The sequence below is a fragment of the Trichomycterus rosablanca genome, chromosome 22 (genome assembly GCF_030014385.1).
Source record: "Trichomycterus rosablanca isolate fTriRos1 chromosome 22, fTriRos1.hap1, whole genome shotgun sequence".
NCBI classification, from domain to species: domain Eukaryota; kingdom Metazoa; phylum Chordata; class Actinopteri; order Siluriformes; family Trichomycteridae; genus Trichomycterus; species Trichomycterus rosablanca.
Genome location: NC_086009.1, coordinates 38198 through 52500, shown reverse-complemented (window position 1 = coordinate 52500; position 14303 = coordinate 38198). Strand labels below are relative to the sequence as shown.

The 14303-nt window shown below is 41.0% G+C and overlaps 1 protein-coding gene across 1 annotated transcript in view; it reads right to left on the bottom strand.

The window, feature by feature from the left end:
• itga3a (integrin, alpha 3a) overlaps positions 1-8756 on the bottom strand; it is an 18188-nt gene extending 9432 nt beyond the window's left edge. The window contains exons 1-9 of the mRNA XM_062984996.1: positions 8554-8756; positions 3695-3822; positions 3431-3516; positions 2801-3047; positions 2527-2619; positions 1764-1983; positions 989-1182; positions 595-683; positions 313-449 (exon numbers count right to left, since the gene is read on the bottom strand). Coding sequence (XP_062841066.1) covers positions 313-449; positions 595-683; positions 989-1182; positions 1764-1983; positions 2527-2619; positions 2801-3047; positions 3431-3516; positions 3695-3822; positions 8554-8756 — 1397 coding nt within the window. The remainder of the gene's footprint in view (positions 1-312; positions 450-594; positions 684-988; positions 1183-1763; positions 1984-2526; positions 2620-2800; positions 3048-3430; positions 3517-3694; positions 3823-8553) is intronic.
• Between the last annotated feature and the right edge of the window lie 5547 nt (positions 8757-14303).

Here is a 14303-nt window from a genome sequence, read left to right as displayed (position 1 = left end):
TCTCAGATTTTCACTTCATAGTTTTTAATTATTCAGATTACAGATTATAATCAGTTAAATCAAAGATTTATTATATCAGAATTCTATATTGGACAAATAAGAGTAATATACAGTACTGAACAATATTCTACATTAATGTTAAACAGGTAACATCACAATAGTCAATACTTTTAGTGTCGCAGTAAATAATGTGATATAATTATGACCTGGCATATCAAATCAGTGTATAAATATTGAATAGATATATAAATATAACCCTAACCCTACAATCAGACTCAGTGCACAAAAATTAATGCTCATAATTCTTCTGACCTCAGTAAAGCCACTCGATCATCCAGAGAACCAACAATAAAATCAGGATATTTATTATTATCCACATCCAGGCCTCCACTGATCGAGTATCCGAAAGTCTTGAACCCTCCGTTACTCACATCCTTCCCTTCAATCACCTACAAACACACAGACAACATTTCCACAATTAAAGACTTCACAAAGATTATGTGTCTGCACTCACTGATAAATTATGAAAGAACATGATTACAGTTTAAACAAGGACAGGAAATGATGTCATTCTACAGGATACACCATGTTTACCTGATTTGGTTTGGGTGAAAGACCGTCTTTTCCTCCCAACCACACACAAACCCGCCCGGTTCCATGATATGGTGCACCAACAGCAAAATCTACAGCACAAACAAAACATCACAGCATCAACATCACAAGATCACCAGCAGGGGGCAGTGAGCCCAACATCACAAGTTCACCAGCAGGGGGGCAGTACAGTGTCCAGGACGTTAAATTGGAACCCACACATTAAAAACAAAAACATTCAGCATCAACTACAGCTGAAGCCCTGCAGTGAACTGGCATCCTGCCTTGTGTCCAGTGTTTCCTGGTGGAACTGGGCTCACTGCGACCCTGAGCAGGATAAAGCAGTTCATGAAAATGAAATGAAGATAAAGGTATTAGGTGTTGATTATGTTTTTACCGTGAAATCCATCCTGATTTACATCTCCGATGGCCGACACAGCCATGCCGAACCCCGATTCTTTGGGTCCAGTTAAGATGTGGTCAGTTCTGGGGCTGAACGAGCCGTTTTCATTCATGTAAACATACACGGCCCCGCCCTCCTCCTTCCTCCGGTTAAAATAAAACGGAGCTCCAACAATCAGCTCCTTCCACCTGCACACATAGAACACAACGACAACACAACGACAACACAACAACATAAAACAACACCAAACAACACGACATAAAACAACACCAAACAACACAACGACACAACGACATAAAACAACACCAAACAACACAACGACACAACGACATAAAACAACACCAAACAACACAACGACATAAAACAACACCAAACAACACAACGACATAAAACAACACCAAACAACACAAAGACATAAAACAACACCAAACAACACAACGACATAAAACAACACCAAACAACACAACGACATAAAACAACACCAAACACAACGACATAAAACAACACCAAACAACACAACGACATAAAACACCAAACAACACAACGACATAAAACAACACCAAACAACACAACGACACAACGACATAAAACAACACCAAACAACACAACGACACAACGACATAAAACAACACCAAACAACACAACGACATAAAACAACACCAAACAACAAAACAACAACATAAAACACCAAACACAACGAAAAACAATATCAAACACAAAAAAAAACAATTGAATGAATAAATAAATAAAATAAAATTTGAAATTGTACCCATCGTTGTTGATGTCGACAATAGCGATGCTGTTCCCAAAGTACGAGCCAATCTGCTCTCCCTCCAGAACCTGAACAGTCTGCAGATCTTTGGTACCATCGTCCTTCTCAATCAACTTCAGCAGCATCACAGAACCTTTACTGTCGTCCCTCGGAGCCCCAGTTACCACTGTGTCATGGTTCCTGCTCAATAATCCACTGTCCTTCCCCACCGAGTACCCTGAACATCAAAACACCAAAAATACACCGAGATTAGAACCTGAACACCAAAAATACACCGAGATTACAACCTGAACATCAAAAATACACTGAGATTAGAACCTGAACATCAAACATACACCGAGATTAGAACCTGAACACCGAAAATACACCGAGATTACAACCTGAACACCGAAAATACATCGAGATTACAACCTGAACACCAAAAATACACCGAGATTACAACCTGAACACCGAAAATACATCAAGATTAGAACCTGAACATCAAAAATACACCGAGATTACAACCTGAACACCGAAAATACAGAGATTAGAACCTGAACATCAAAAATACACTGAGATTAGAACCTGAACACCGAAAATACAATGAGATTAGAACCTGAACACCGAAAATACACCGAGATTAGAACCTGAACACTAGAAAGTTCGTGAGATGCTGAATGTTGGTCGAGTTTTCAGTAACTGCAGGTTGATCAGACGTCAACAAACCTGGACGCTTCAGAAAAAAGTTGTAACCGTAATAAAAGCTCCGGTTCTTACTCACCGATGTAGATGTTTCCTTTATTCATGTTGGGCAGCTTCATCTTCTCAGTCACGTATTCAACATCTGGGTCCCAGTAAAGTACAAAGGAATTACCTACAACACACACACACACACACAGTTATACACACGCAGAAGTGTCCATCATGGATTTATTCAGGAGGTCAGAAGAACATCTGAAGAACTTTACAGCAGAACCTCACACTCCACAATAATGAAGACGCTGCAGTGTGAGACCTTCTTCATCCATGCACTGTTCACGTGTTGGATTTTGTACCTTGCCAGTTGTAGCATCCAGGAGCTCCAGCAACCACCTCGGTGCTTGTGATGGTGGCAGAGATACCCATGGTGCACATTCCCTCCAGGAAGTGGTTTCCTTCAGGGCTGCAGACCTCCTGTGAGTACTGCCACTGGTAATCGTTTTCCTCGTCGTAGGTCAGATCGTTCCCCCGAATAAAACACTTTCCGATCATTCGCATGTTCATGCCGCTGTCCATCATCCTGGTGTAGCGATGCCCACACGCCTGCAGGGGGAGTCGATCAGAACAGAGCAGAGCTGCTTCAGGAGTCCATCGTATCATTTACATCAAATATCACTTTTTATTTAAGATCTCAGTTACACTTCTGATCAGACTCCTGTTGTTTAGGATTTCGTATCATGAACTTTAAATTCATGTGAATCGTATCGTGAGCTGAGTGAGCTTACGTCCCTACTGGAGACAACATGAAGTCTCGCTGCATTTCTCTACAGGAAACAGTTTTGCTCAGTGTGTTTATTCTCCTCACGTACAGTCAGAACATTCGACTGTATTTCTCCCCAATGCACCGGGGACCCCGATACTAACCCAGCAACAGTGTCATAAATATACACCCAGCATGTCTACAGAACGTAACCATGGTTACTCACCATCACTCTTCCACCAGGGATGTTCTGACTGGCTACTGTCACCCCCAACCACATCCCCTCGATCACACCGTCCTTATCAGGCGTCTCTAAGAACACATTTCACGTCACACAGAAACAGCAAACACACGTTATGTTAGCATTTCTACACAATATAGTTTACACTCGTAGCAGCACCACACACACACACACACACACACACACACATACACACACAGACCACCATGTTACCGTGGTACTCAGAATCAGTCAGGACTAAATCTTTACCTGAGCTGATCAGATTCGCTCGGACACAGTCTTTGGGGTTTGAGGTGATTGGACAAGCAAACATATCTCCCGTCCTGTTGGCTGACAGCGAAGCCTCCGCCTTTTCCTGTGGTGCTCCAACAAGCAGACTGCAAAAAAACCAACAACAATCCACTTAACAACAATCTGGCAACCAACCAAGGATACCATAGCAACCATCTAACACCCCAGCAACAATCAGGGATACCATAGCAACCATCTAACAATATCCTAACAACAATCGGGATACCATAGCAACCAACTAACAACACCCTAACAACAACCAGGGATACCATAGCAACCACCTAACAACACCCTAACAACAACCAGGGATACCACAGCAACCATCTAACAACACCCTAACAACAACCGGGGATACCATAACAACCACCCAGGAACACTTCACCTACCTTCAGGAAAATACCATGCCAGCCAACATTCCAACAACCACCTGTGATACTGAGGCAACCTGCTAGCAAAATCCTAGCAACAGAGGTACCCTGGCAACCACCAGGAACACCTGAAAAATCAGGAGCGCTGTACAGGCTCACAAATGATGTTAATAAAACACCAACCTCATGTTAATTTGTGTTGTACTGTGTTCAAATGAGTGAGCAACCTGGTACCTCACATCAGCTACACACTGAGTGAAGCACCAACTATCTCATTTACGATTATGAATAAAATATTGTTGTTGTTTTTTTACATAAAAATGCTAATTAAAAATCTTTCTTCAGCTTTATCTACAAACTAAATTAATGAGGAAACAGGAAACTGCGGCTGTCTAGCAAAGGATTGCGTGTAACCTCATGAATCTGTACGTACGTCTGCGCTGAGCAGCAGAATAAAGAATTGATTGTTTAAGGAGAATCTACGTTTGCACTGATGTAAATATGTATTTATATTAATACGTATATAAAGAGTAATAACAGTTCCGGTGTGTAGAATGAGCGTAGTGATGAGAGAACAGAACTCGACTCGTCATAACAGGTAACGCTGGAACTGCAGCCCTGCTGTACTGACGTGTGTGTGTGTGTGTGTGTGTGTGTGTTTGTGTGGTGTGTGTGTGTGTGTGTGTGTGTTTGTGTGGGGTGTGTGTGTGTGAGCATGTACAGACATAACTGTGAGAAATCTGCTCCCTCAGGTACAACATTTAATTTCACTGACTAAATCAATACTTTCAACTCCTAAATCTCTCATTTTTAATTAAATATCATTAAATCTGGGGGATAAGGGATTAAATCTGATTCTTTTTTAACCAACCATCATTAGCTAAACATTAACTGACCTATCAGAGCGTCACATCAAAGTCTACTGACTAATGACTAAGGTGAGTTTATCCATATAGCACCTTTCACACACGGTGGCAAATGAAAGTGCTTTACACAATCAAAAGCATTTAAACATTTCTGATAGAAGCTCAGAAAAACTTTTTACTAACATTGTTACAATTAAAAAAACACGACATTAAAACGAGAGATGCTTTAAAGAATTACAAACATGAAAAACTAAAAGAAAATATAGTAAAATAGCTTATAGTAAAAAAAGTGCAATAAGAGTTAATTGAACATAAAAATACAGATTTAAAACATGGAGGCTAAAGAGCAGTACGGTGAAACATAGTGAAGGTAGCACTGATGTACAGTTCAACATTCAGCATGTAGATATACAATCACTAATAAACATCAGTCCACTGAAGATGAATGAATGAACAGATTTTCTGTTGGTAGCAGAGGTTTGCTAACACACACACACACACACACACACATCAGTGATGTACAGAATAAAAACATTTTCTGCAGATCTGAATGAATCAGTGAGCTGGTAACGAGTCTGAACACAGAGATCACATGATCCTTCAGATCCATTACCTACAATTCCTTACACACACACACATACACACACATACACACATTCTACACACTACACACACAATACACATTCTACACACACTATACACAGACTCTGACCCAACCTCGTCTGTGTGTGTGTGTGTGACTGTGTGTGTGTGTATCAGTGAGAGTCAGTATAAGTCACAGTACACAATAGAGGCTCTGCCCTGTCAGTAAACATGGCTAACAGCTAAAAGAAAAAGTGTACACACACACACACACACACACACACACACACACACACTCACACACAGACACTCACACACACACACACTCACTCAGAGGTACAAAAGATCTGATTAGGGAAGGGTTACACGCTCATGTTTAGGCAGGTTAAGATTGAGATCTGTACTGGTAACCTGCACCATTAAACGTGTACAGACCAGCATGTACACCCTCTGTATCCTAATCCCAATCTCTAATTCTACCCGCCTAACCCTCACCCCACCTACTGTACACGGTATATAAGATCATACACACACGCCCTGTATGGCTCTTATTTTGGGTCAATATTTAACACTGACCAAAAAGACATCATCATTAAAACACCAAGAATATTTAACACCGTTCTTCAAAGTAACACTTGGAACACAAGCTTTTCATTTTGGGGAAGTCCTGTTCCTGTTCCAGCATGACGATGCCCACATGCCCAAAGCAAGACCCATTAAGACATGGTTTGATGAGTCTAGTGAGGAGGGAGTCCACTGGTTTACACAGAGCCATGACCTCACCCACACCGAACACCTTTGGCATGAATTAGAATGTTGACTATGACCCAGGCCTAAAAATCTAGTAGAAGATCTGAAAGCATAATATCTGGTGATGCTGTAAATCAAAAATATCAAGCATTTTTTTCCTGTGGCTGTACGGAGGATTAAACCAAAGTTCCTGTCCAGTGAAGGTCTCTGGTGATCAGACATGTGAGACACTGTATGCAAAACTAGAGGAACCCATGAGGGGGCAGATACTTCTACAGCACCATAACATTGTGTTAGAAAAAGTCTCAAACCCACCAGAAACACCACAAACTTCAGTTCCTCTAACGTCAAAACACCTCATTACTTCTGACAGGAAACAAACGCTGGTCTGTTAGTGCTGCTGTTAGAGACCTGCGGTTCTAGTGAGGAACCAAAACTCACACACATACACATACACATACACACACACACACACACACACACACACACACACTCACAAACACACTGACACTCGCACACACAAACACACTCACACACACACTCACACATACACACAAACACACTCACACACACTCACAAACACACAGACAGTTGCACACACTCACACACACACTCACGCACACACACATTCAAACACACATGGTTTACCAGAAACTGATGATTCTCTGGGATTTTCACCACATCAGTCTCCTAAATTTTCACAAAATGGTACAAAAAACATCAAGTGAGCTGCAGTTCTGGGTTAGATGACATCAGAAGGGAATAACCAGACTGCCATAAATAACAGGACGCTCATTAAAAAGAATATGTGACGTAAATCTTTATTTAACTGATTTCTAATGTTTCACTGATAAACTTTACTCACGAGAATCATCAGATTTATAACATATCGTTTCATTCAGAACTCATGACATCATTTCCTGTGTAGCCATGGTTACTGAGCGTTTAATGTGTGGTTCGGTGTGAGTGTGTTTATGTAAATGATTAATAATACACACCCTGTACCGCAGTGTTAATCATTCACTCAGTCCTGCACACACACCTGCACAGGTGTAGCTCGGGCGGGCGGGTGGGGGGATCTGATCGAAATACATCTTAAACTAAAATGATTTAATTTACACACGTTTTTAAAGACACTTGAAATAAAAGTAATAACATTAAAACCAGGAGTGTGTGTGTGTGCGTGTGTGTGTGTGTGTGTTTTATGGATGGGGGGGTTAGAGCTGTAGTTCTACAGAGGTTTTAATTTTCCTTCACTCTAAACTCTGATCTCCCTTCATCCTTCACATGATGAGTGTTTTGTGCTTCGTTCATGGTGAGATTGGGCACGTGGTTACGCCTTTCCCATCCAAACACAGCAAAAACCACTGAGCACCAAACTCACAGCAATAAACACTGTAAACAACACTGACAGGACACTAAGGACAGTACGCTAGTATAGTGTGTGTGTGTGTAGTACAGTGTATAGTATAGTGTGTGTAGTACAGTGTATAGTATAGTGTGTGTGTAGTACAGTGTATAGTATAGTGTGTGTAGTACAGTGTATAGTATAGTGTGTGTAGTGCAGTGTATAGTATAGTGTGTGTAGTGCAGTGTATAGTATAGTGTGTGTAGTGCAGTGTATAGTATAGTGTGTGTATGCGTGTGTGTAGTGCAGTGTATAGTATAATGTGAGTGTGTGTAGTGCAGTGTATAGTATAGTGTGTGTGTGTAGTGCAGTGTATAGTAGTGTGTGTAGTGCAGTGTATAGTATAGTGTGTGTATGCGTGTGTGTAGTGCAGTGTATAGTATAATGTGAGTGTGTGTAGTGCAGTGTATAGTATAGTGTGTGTAGTGCAGTGTATAGTATAGTGTGTGTAGTGCAGTGTATAGTGTGTGTGTAGTACAGTGTATAGTATAGTGTGTGTATGCGTGTGTGTAGTGCAGTGTATAGTATAGTGTGTGTGTAGTACAGTGTATAGTAGTGTGTGTAGTGCAGTGTATAGTATAGTGTGTGTATGCGTGTGTGTAGTGCAGTGTATAGTATAGTGTGTGTGTAGTACAGTGTATAGTATAGTGTGTGTAGTGCAGTGTATAGTATAGTGTGTGTAGTGCAGTGTATAGTATAGTGTGTGTGTAGTATAGTGTGTGTATGCGTGTGTGTAGTGCAGTGTATAGTATAATGTGAGTGTGTGTAGTGCAGTGTATAGTATAGTGTGTGTGTGTGTGTGTGTGTGTGTAGTACAGTGCGCGTGTATGGTGTAGTACTCACAGGTAGCGCTCACCCCCCACGGTTTGGTGGTGCAGAGCTACAGAGAATCCAAACAGACCCCCCGCGGTGTTCCCCTCCTTAACCACCGCAAACCGAGAGTCCACATTTAATCCCTCACCCTCACCCAGCAGCACCAACACCTGTACCAGCACAGGTACCACCTGTATCACCTCTACCAGTCTGCGCGCGCCGTGTGACGTCATATCGAGGGTCCCCAAAATAACCCGGGGGCTTCACGAGGATCCGGAGAGAGAGCAGAGCACCGGTGGCGCGCGCTCCCGAAACTCACCTACAACTACAGCGCAGTCAGAGCGCGCGGGTGTGTGCGGTCAGGGGCGGGGCTCAGGACTCTGTAGCGCGCGGAGGCTCGGGCTGTGTCCCAAATCATACAACATACACACACTAACACACACACACACACGTCTGAGTCCCTAAACAGACCGTTTATTGTAGTTGATTATTTACACCTGAGAAAACATTTCTTACTTTTATTGCACTCAGACAAACGAACCCAATTTATTAATAATTCAAGAGTTTTATTGTAATGTGCACAGAAGAACCAGCAGTTACACTGTACACTGAAATTCTTACTTTGTTCGTCCTCCAAACGTCAATATAATTATTATACATAAAAACAAAAATTAAACTAACAGAATAAAAACTTTTATATACAATGAGTAAAAATAGAAATAAAAGTAAACTAAGGTAGTAAAAAAGGCACATAGCAGCAGTTGTTTAAGGTGCAGAAAAATTGTGCCGTGTTTAAGAATATAGCAGCATTTTTAGTTATTTTAAGTAATTGATCAATAATGAGGAATAATAATCAATAATGATCAATAACACTGGATCACAGAAAAAAAGATTTTGTCTGCTACTTGGAGTGTTTCATGTGTCCTATACTAAATCGAGTGTGCAGAGTTCAAATCTGTAGACGAATTTTGCCTATGACGTCGGGTTCTGAAGTTATACTCGGTATCATTGGTTATTCAAACAGACGCGAGAAACTGTTTTTGTATCTGTTATACAGCCACTGTGCATAACTAAATTGTGGTTCAAAACTGCTAGAGATTACAAAAACTGCTTCACATTAACAAACGTGTAACTGAAAAGTTCACGTGAGTCTTTATGCAATGCAAAATTGCACATACAGTGTTCAAAAGTGCTTCAGGCACTTGCTTTTGCGCTTGTGAGTGCCTGTTGTTGACCGCTGCAGAATCCAGCAGTAGTCGCCCATCATGTTGGGGTTGAAGTGACCTTGATATCTTTTTTCCATGGTGGCAATATCCTGGTGGAATCGTTCCCCGTGTTCATCACTCACATCACCCAAATTTGAAGGGAAAAAATCCATATGAGAATGTAAGAAATGAATTTTGAGTGACATTCGGCAGCCGAGTTGCTGATACGCTGCTAACATGTTGCTCACAAGTTCAGCATGGTTGTCAGCCAGCCCGATGGTTGCCAAGAAAGTTTTGCACAACTAGCACAAATGCATCCCAAGCGGCGAGTTCAAGCGTGTTCAGTTTGGATCTGAATGTGTCATCGCGCATTATTTCGCGGATTTCAGGACCAACAAAAATTCCTGCTTTTAGTTTGGCATCAGTTTTGGTTTTTCCAAACTTATCCTTCAGATACTGAAAACCATTTCCATTACGATCCATAGCCACGACAAAGTTTTTCATTAGGCCGAGCTTAATGTGAAGTGGTGGAAGGTACACTTTCAGTGGATCAACCAGTGATGCATGTTGCACATTGTATCGGCCAACAGTGTGATCAACTCTGGATGGCCACTGTTTCACTTTGTAATGATTGCTGTCATCACGACTGTTCCATAGGCACAGAAAGCACATGTGTTTTGTGTACCCCAACTGTAGACCCAACAGGAGTGCCATGACCTTCAGATCACCGCAAATGTTCCAGCTATGATTTGAATAGTTGATCAGCTTCAAAATGTGTTCCATTGAGTCGTATGTCTCTTTCATTCCCGCAGCATAAGCAATAGGAACAGAATGTTGCCATTGTGCAGCAATACAGCTTTCAGGCTAGCTTTGCCAGAATCTATAAATAATCTCCACTGCTCAGGTACATAGTCGCAATCTAGCTCCAGCATTAGGCCATTCACGTCAGTACAGAAACAAATGTCATTTTCCAGCTTGTAATATGATGCTAATTTTGCATGACAATCACGAAAGTGTGAAGTTGTGGTACCTTTTTGTAGTAAATTCCATTCCTGTAATCTGGAAGCTAACAATTCAGATTTCTCTTTTGATAAAGACAGGTCTCTCTTTAGATCATCTAAATCAGATTGGCTCAGCAAGTGAGGCTTACCATGTTCAGATTCTGGATCATAACATGCGTCAGGAGCAACATCATCCTCACGATCTCCATCAGAACTGTCATTTTCGGAAGCACAAGATGCAGGTGGAATTGGCACTGTATTCTCAGCGTCATGTGGCACTGGCTTCAGAGCAGACTCACAATCAGGATAAACAATTTTTGACTTGTTCTTCTTTGAAAATCCAGCAACATTAGTCATGCAGAAATAGCAGTCCGAGTGATGATCTTTCGGTTCCCGCCAAATCATAGGCACAGCAAACGGCATTGCCTTTCTCTTGCCATTGAGCCACTGTGTGAGACCAGCGTAGCACACAGTGCAGCAGATGTGAGGTGCCCAGCTTTTGTCTTGATCTCCAACTTTACACCCGAAATAATACTTGTAAGCGATCATCACTCTCTTCGTCAGGTTTTTGCGCTGATCGCATAGGGTGTATTTACCACAAATGTAGCAAAAATTGTCTGGATGGTTAACACAGCTCCTCCCACTCATCTTTAGGCTTAAGCAGACATACTAGCAATATAAGAAAACAATATTGTCAACTAGCTATGGTGCAGCAATTACAATGTTGCCAAGCTGCAGAACATGGACAAATCTACCAAGCTGTCACCAAACTGCATTTGGCCTGTAACTTAAAATTTTGACTTCAGATTCGGAATCAGCGCACTCGATTTCATGTAAATAGCATGTTTTATTCCAAGTAGCAAATTGTTTTCCTGTGTAATGAGGAATCAGGATGCTGCGCCCCAGAGTTAAACCATATTATAGAACTCTCTGTTCCACAGCCCTTGGTTAAAGCTCCATCATCGCCTGGTTACCACATTGGGCCCCTGATCAAGGCCCTGAAGTCATTTTGGTTAAAAGCATTTGCTAAAAGCTATGAAAGTAAAAATGTAATTCTGCACCAAACCAGTTCAGGTCATTTTTAGTTAAATAAAGTTATTAAATAAAAATGTTTTTATTATCTGATCACACACTGTTTACTCCACATCCTCTTAACATCAGCACGGTTTCATTATAATAGTGAATAATAATAAAACTTATTTGTGGTTTATTGTTTAGTGTAATTAAACCCGACAGGAAAGTGAATTTTGGAACTCTTATTCATTTATTAAAAACACTGACGTGAGTTTCTGTTTCTCACTGCAGTTTTTTTTACTAGTTTCTTTTAACACTGAAAATGTTCCTTTTTAAACCACAAACAATTTAGTTAGTTTAGTAGTTTTAATTTAGTTAGTTTAGTAGGTTTAACCGTTAATAATAATGTAGCGATCAGTTACATATGTGGTAAAGTATGATGTGGATTGGGACACAGCCACAGGCTTGTAGACTAGACAGAACTAAAATAACATTCTGTTTCTATCAGATATTTATTTCTACACATATTTTTAAAATATTAAATCTATATAGTAAATCTACCAGATTAGCATTAGCATTAAGAACAACATGGGTACAAACGTTCCAACAATCATCCAAACTTCATCTTAATTCTAATAATATCTACAGAATAATTCTATAATCTTACTATGAATTATCAACTGCTTCATCATGGTCACGGTCACAGTGGGTCTGGTTTTACTGGGTAACAATGAGCACAAGACAGGAACACCCTGGTCAGGGCGTCAATCCATCACATAGCTTCATCAAATAAATGAGTTTAATATTTCGACAGGGATTCAAATTCATATTAATCATTCTGTATTACAGACATACATTAATAATCCCCCCAACACACACACTCACACACACACACACACTCACACACACTCACACACACACTCACACACACACACTCACACATACACACACACAACTCAAAAGAAGCTTTATTGGCATGACAAATAAGGACATTCGTATTGCCAAAGCAAGTTACAGAGAAATAGTACAAATAACAATAAGAAAGAACAAAAATATACAGAACAGTTACATGTGCAAAAGAATTATAAAATAGAATAAAATATTAATAAAAACAGTGCAAAATAATAACAATAAAAAGTATAATATTTACAGTAATGAGGTAATAATAATAATAATAATAAATAAGATCAGTTTGTGTGCGTGTGTGTGTGTGTGTGTATGTGTGTGTGTGTGTATGTGTGTATGAGACATGGTCACCCACTGTCCCTCACCTGGTGACAGGTGTGTGTATAGAGTGCTGCTAGTGTGCAGCTCTCTCTGTGCTCCCCCAGTAGGTGGGGCAGTTTGTCGGGGTCTGGGAGGGAGGTGAAGTTGGGGATGATGTTGTTAAATTTAGGGAAGAATTGGGAGCGGACGTGGTGGTACTTGGTACACCGGGTGAGGAAGTGCAGCTCCGTCTCTACTGTACTGAGAGTGCAGTGCTGACACGACCTCTCCTCCCGGGGCAGCCAGGACCGGGTGTGTCGCCCCGTCTCCACGGCCAGGTCGTGTGTGCTCAGTCTGTACCTCGTCAGGGTGTTTCTTAATTTAGGGTCGGATACTGCGCTCAGATAATCTGCTGCACTGTAGTGTCTGTTTAGGGCCAAATAACAAATAACAACAAATAATAAATAATAAATAACTGCATTTTACTTTGAGTTTTAGTTTCCCAATAATAAGTTCTGAGTTTTTGTGTAATTTGGTTTATTCTAATTGGGTTTGCAGATTTCTCCTGTTCCTGAGTCTTTATTGTGTTAGTGTGTGTTAGTGGTGTATCTGTGTGTGTTAGTGGTGTATCTGTGTGTGTTAGTGGTGTATCTGTGTGTGTTAGTGGTGGTGTATCGGTGTGTGTTAGTGGTGTATCTGTGTGTGTTAGTGGTGTATTGGTGTGTGTTAGTGGTGTATCTGTGTGTGTTAGTGGTGTATCTGTGTGTGTTAGTGGTGTATCTGTGTGTGCTAGTGGTGTATCTGTGTGTGTTAGTGGTGTATCTGTGTGTGTTAGTGGTGTATCTGTGTGTGTTAGTGGTGGTGTATCGGTGTGTGTTAGTGGTGTATCTGTGTGTGTTAGTGGTGTGTCGGCATGTGTTAGTGGTGTATCTGTGTGTGTTAGTGGTGTATCGGTGTGTGTTAGTGGTGTATCTGTGTGTGTTAGTGGTGTATCTGTGTGTGTTAGTGGTGTATCTGTGTGTGTTAGTGGTGTATCGGTGTGTGTTAGTGGTGTATCGGTGTGTGTTAGTGGTGTATCTGTGTGTGTTAGTGGTGTATCTGTGTGTGTTAGTGGTGTATCTGTGTGTGTTATTAGTGTATCGGTGTGTGTTAGCGGTGTATCTGTGTGTGTTAGTGGTGTGTGGGTGTAGTGACTCAGGACCAGTTGGATGAGGGGACTGGTATGTTTGCTCAGCTCTTGGTGTTTCAGGGCTTTATAATGATAAGATTGGGGGTCGCTCTCATTTAGATGGTTCCAGAAGTTGATGCTCTTCTCTGTATGTTTATAATTAGTGGAAATCGGCCTAATTCTGCC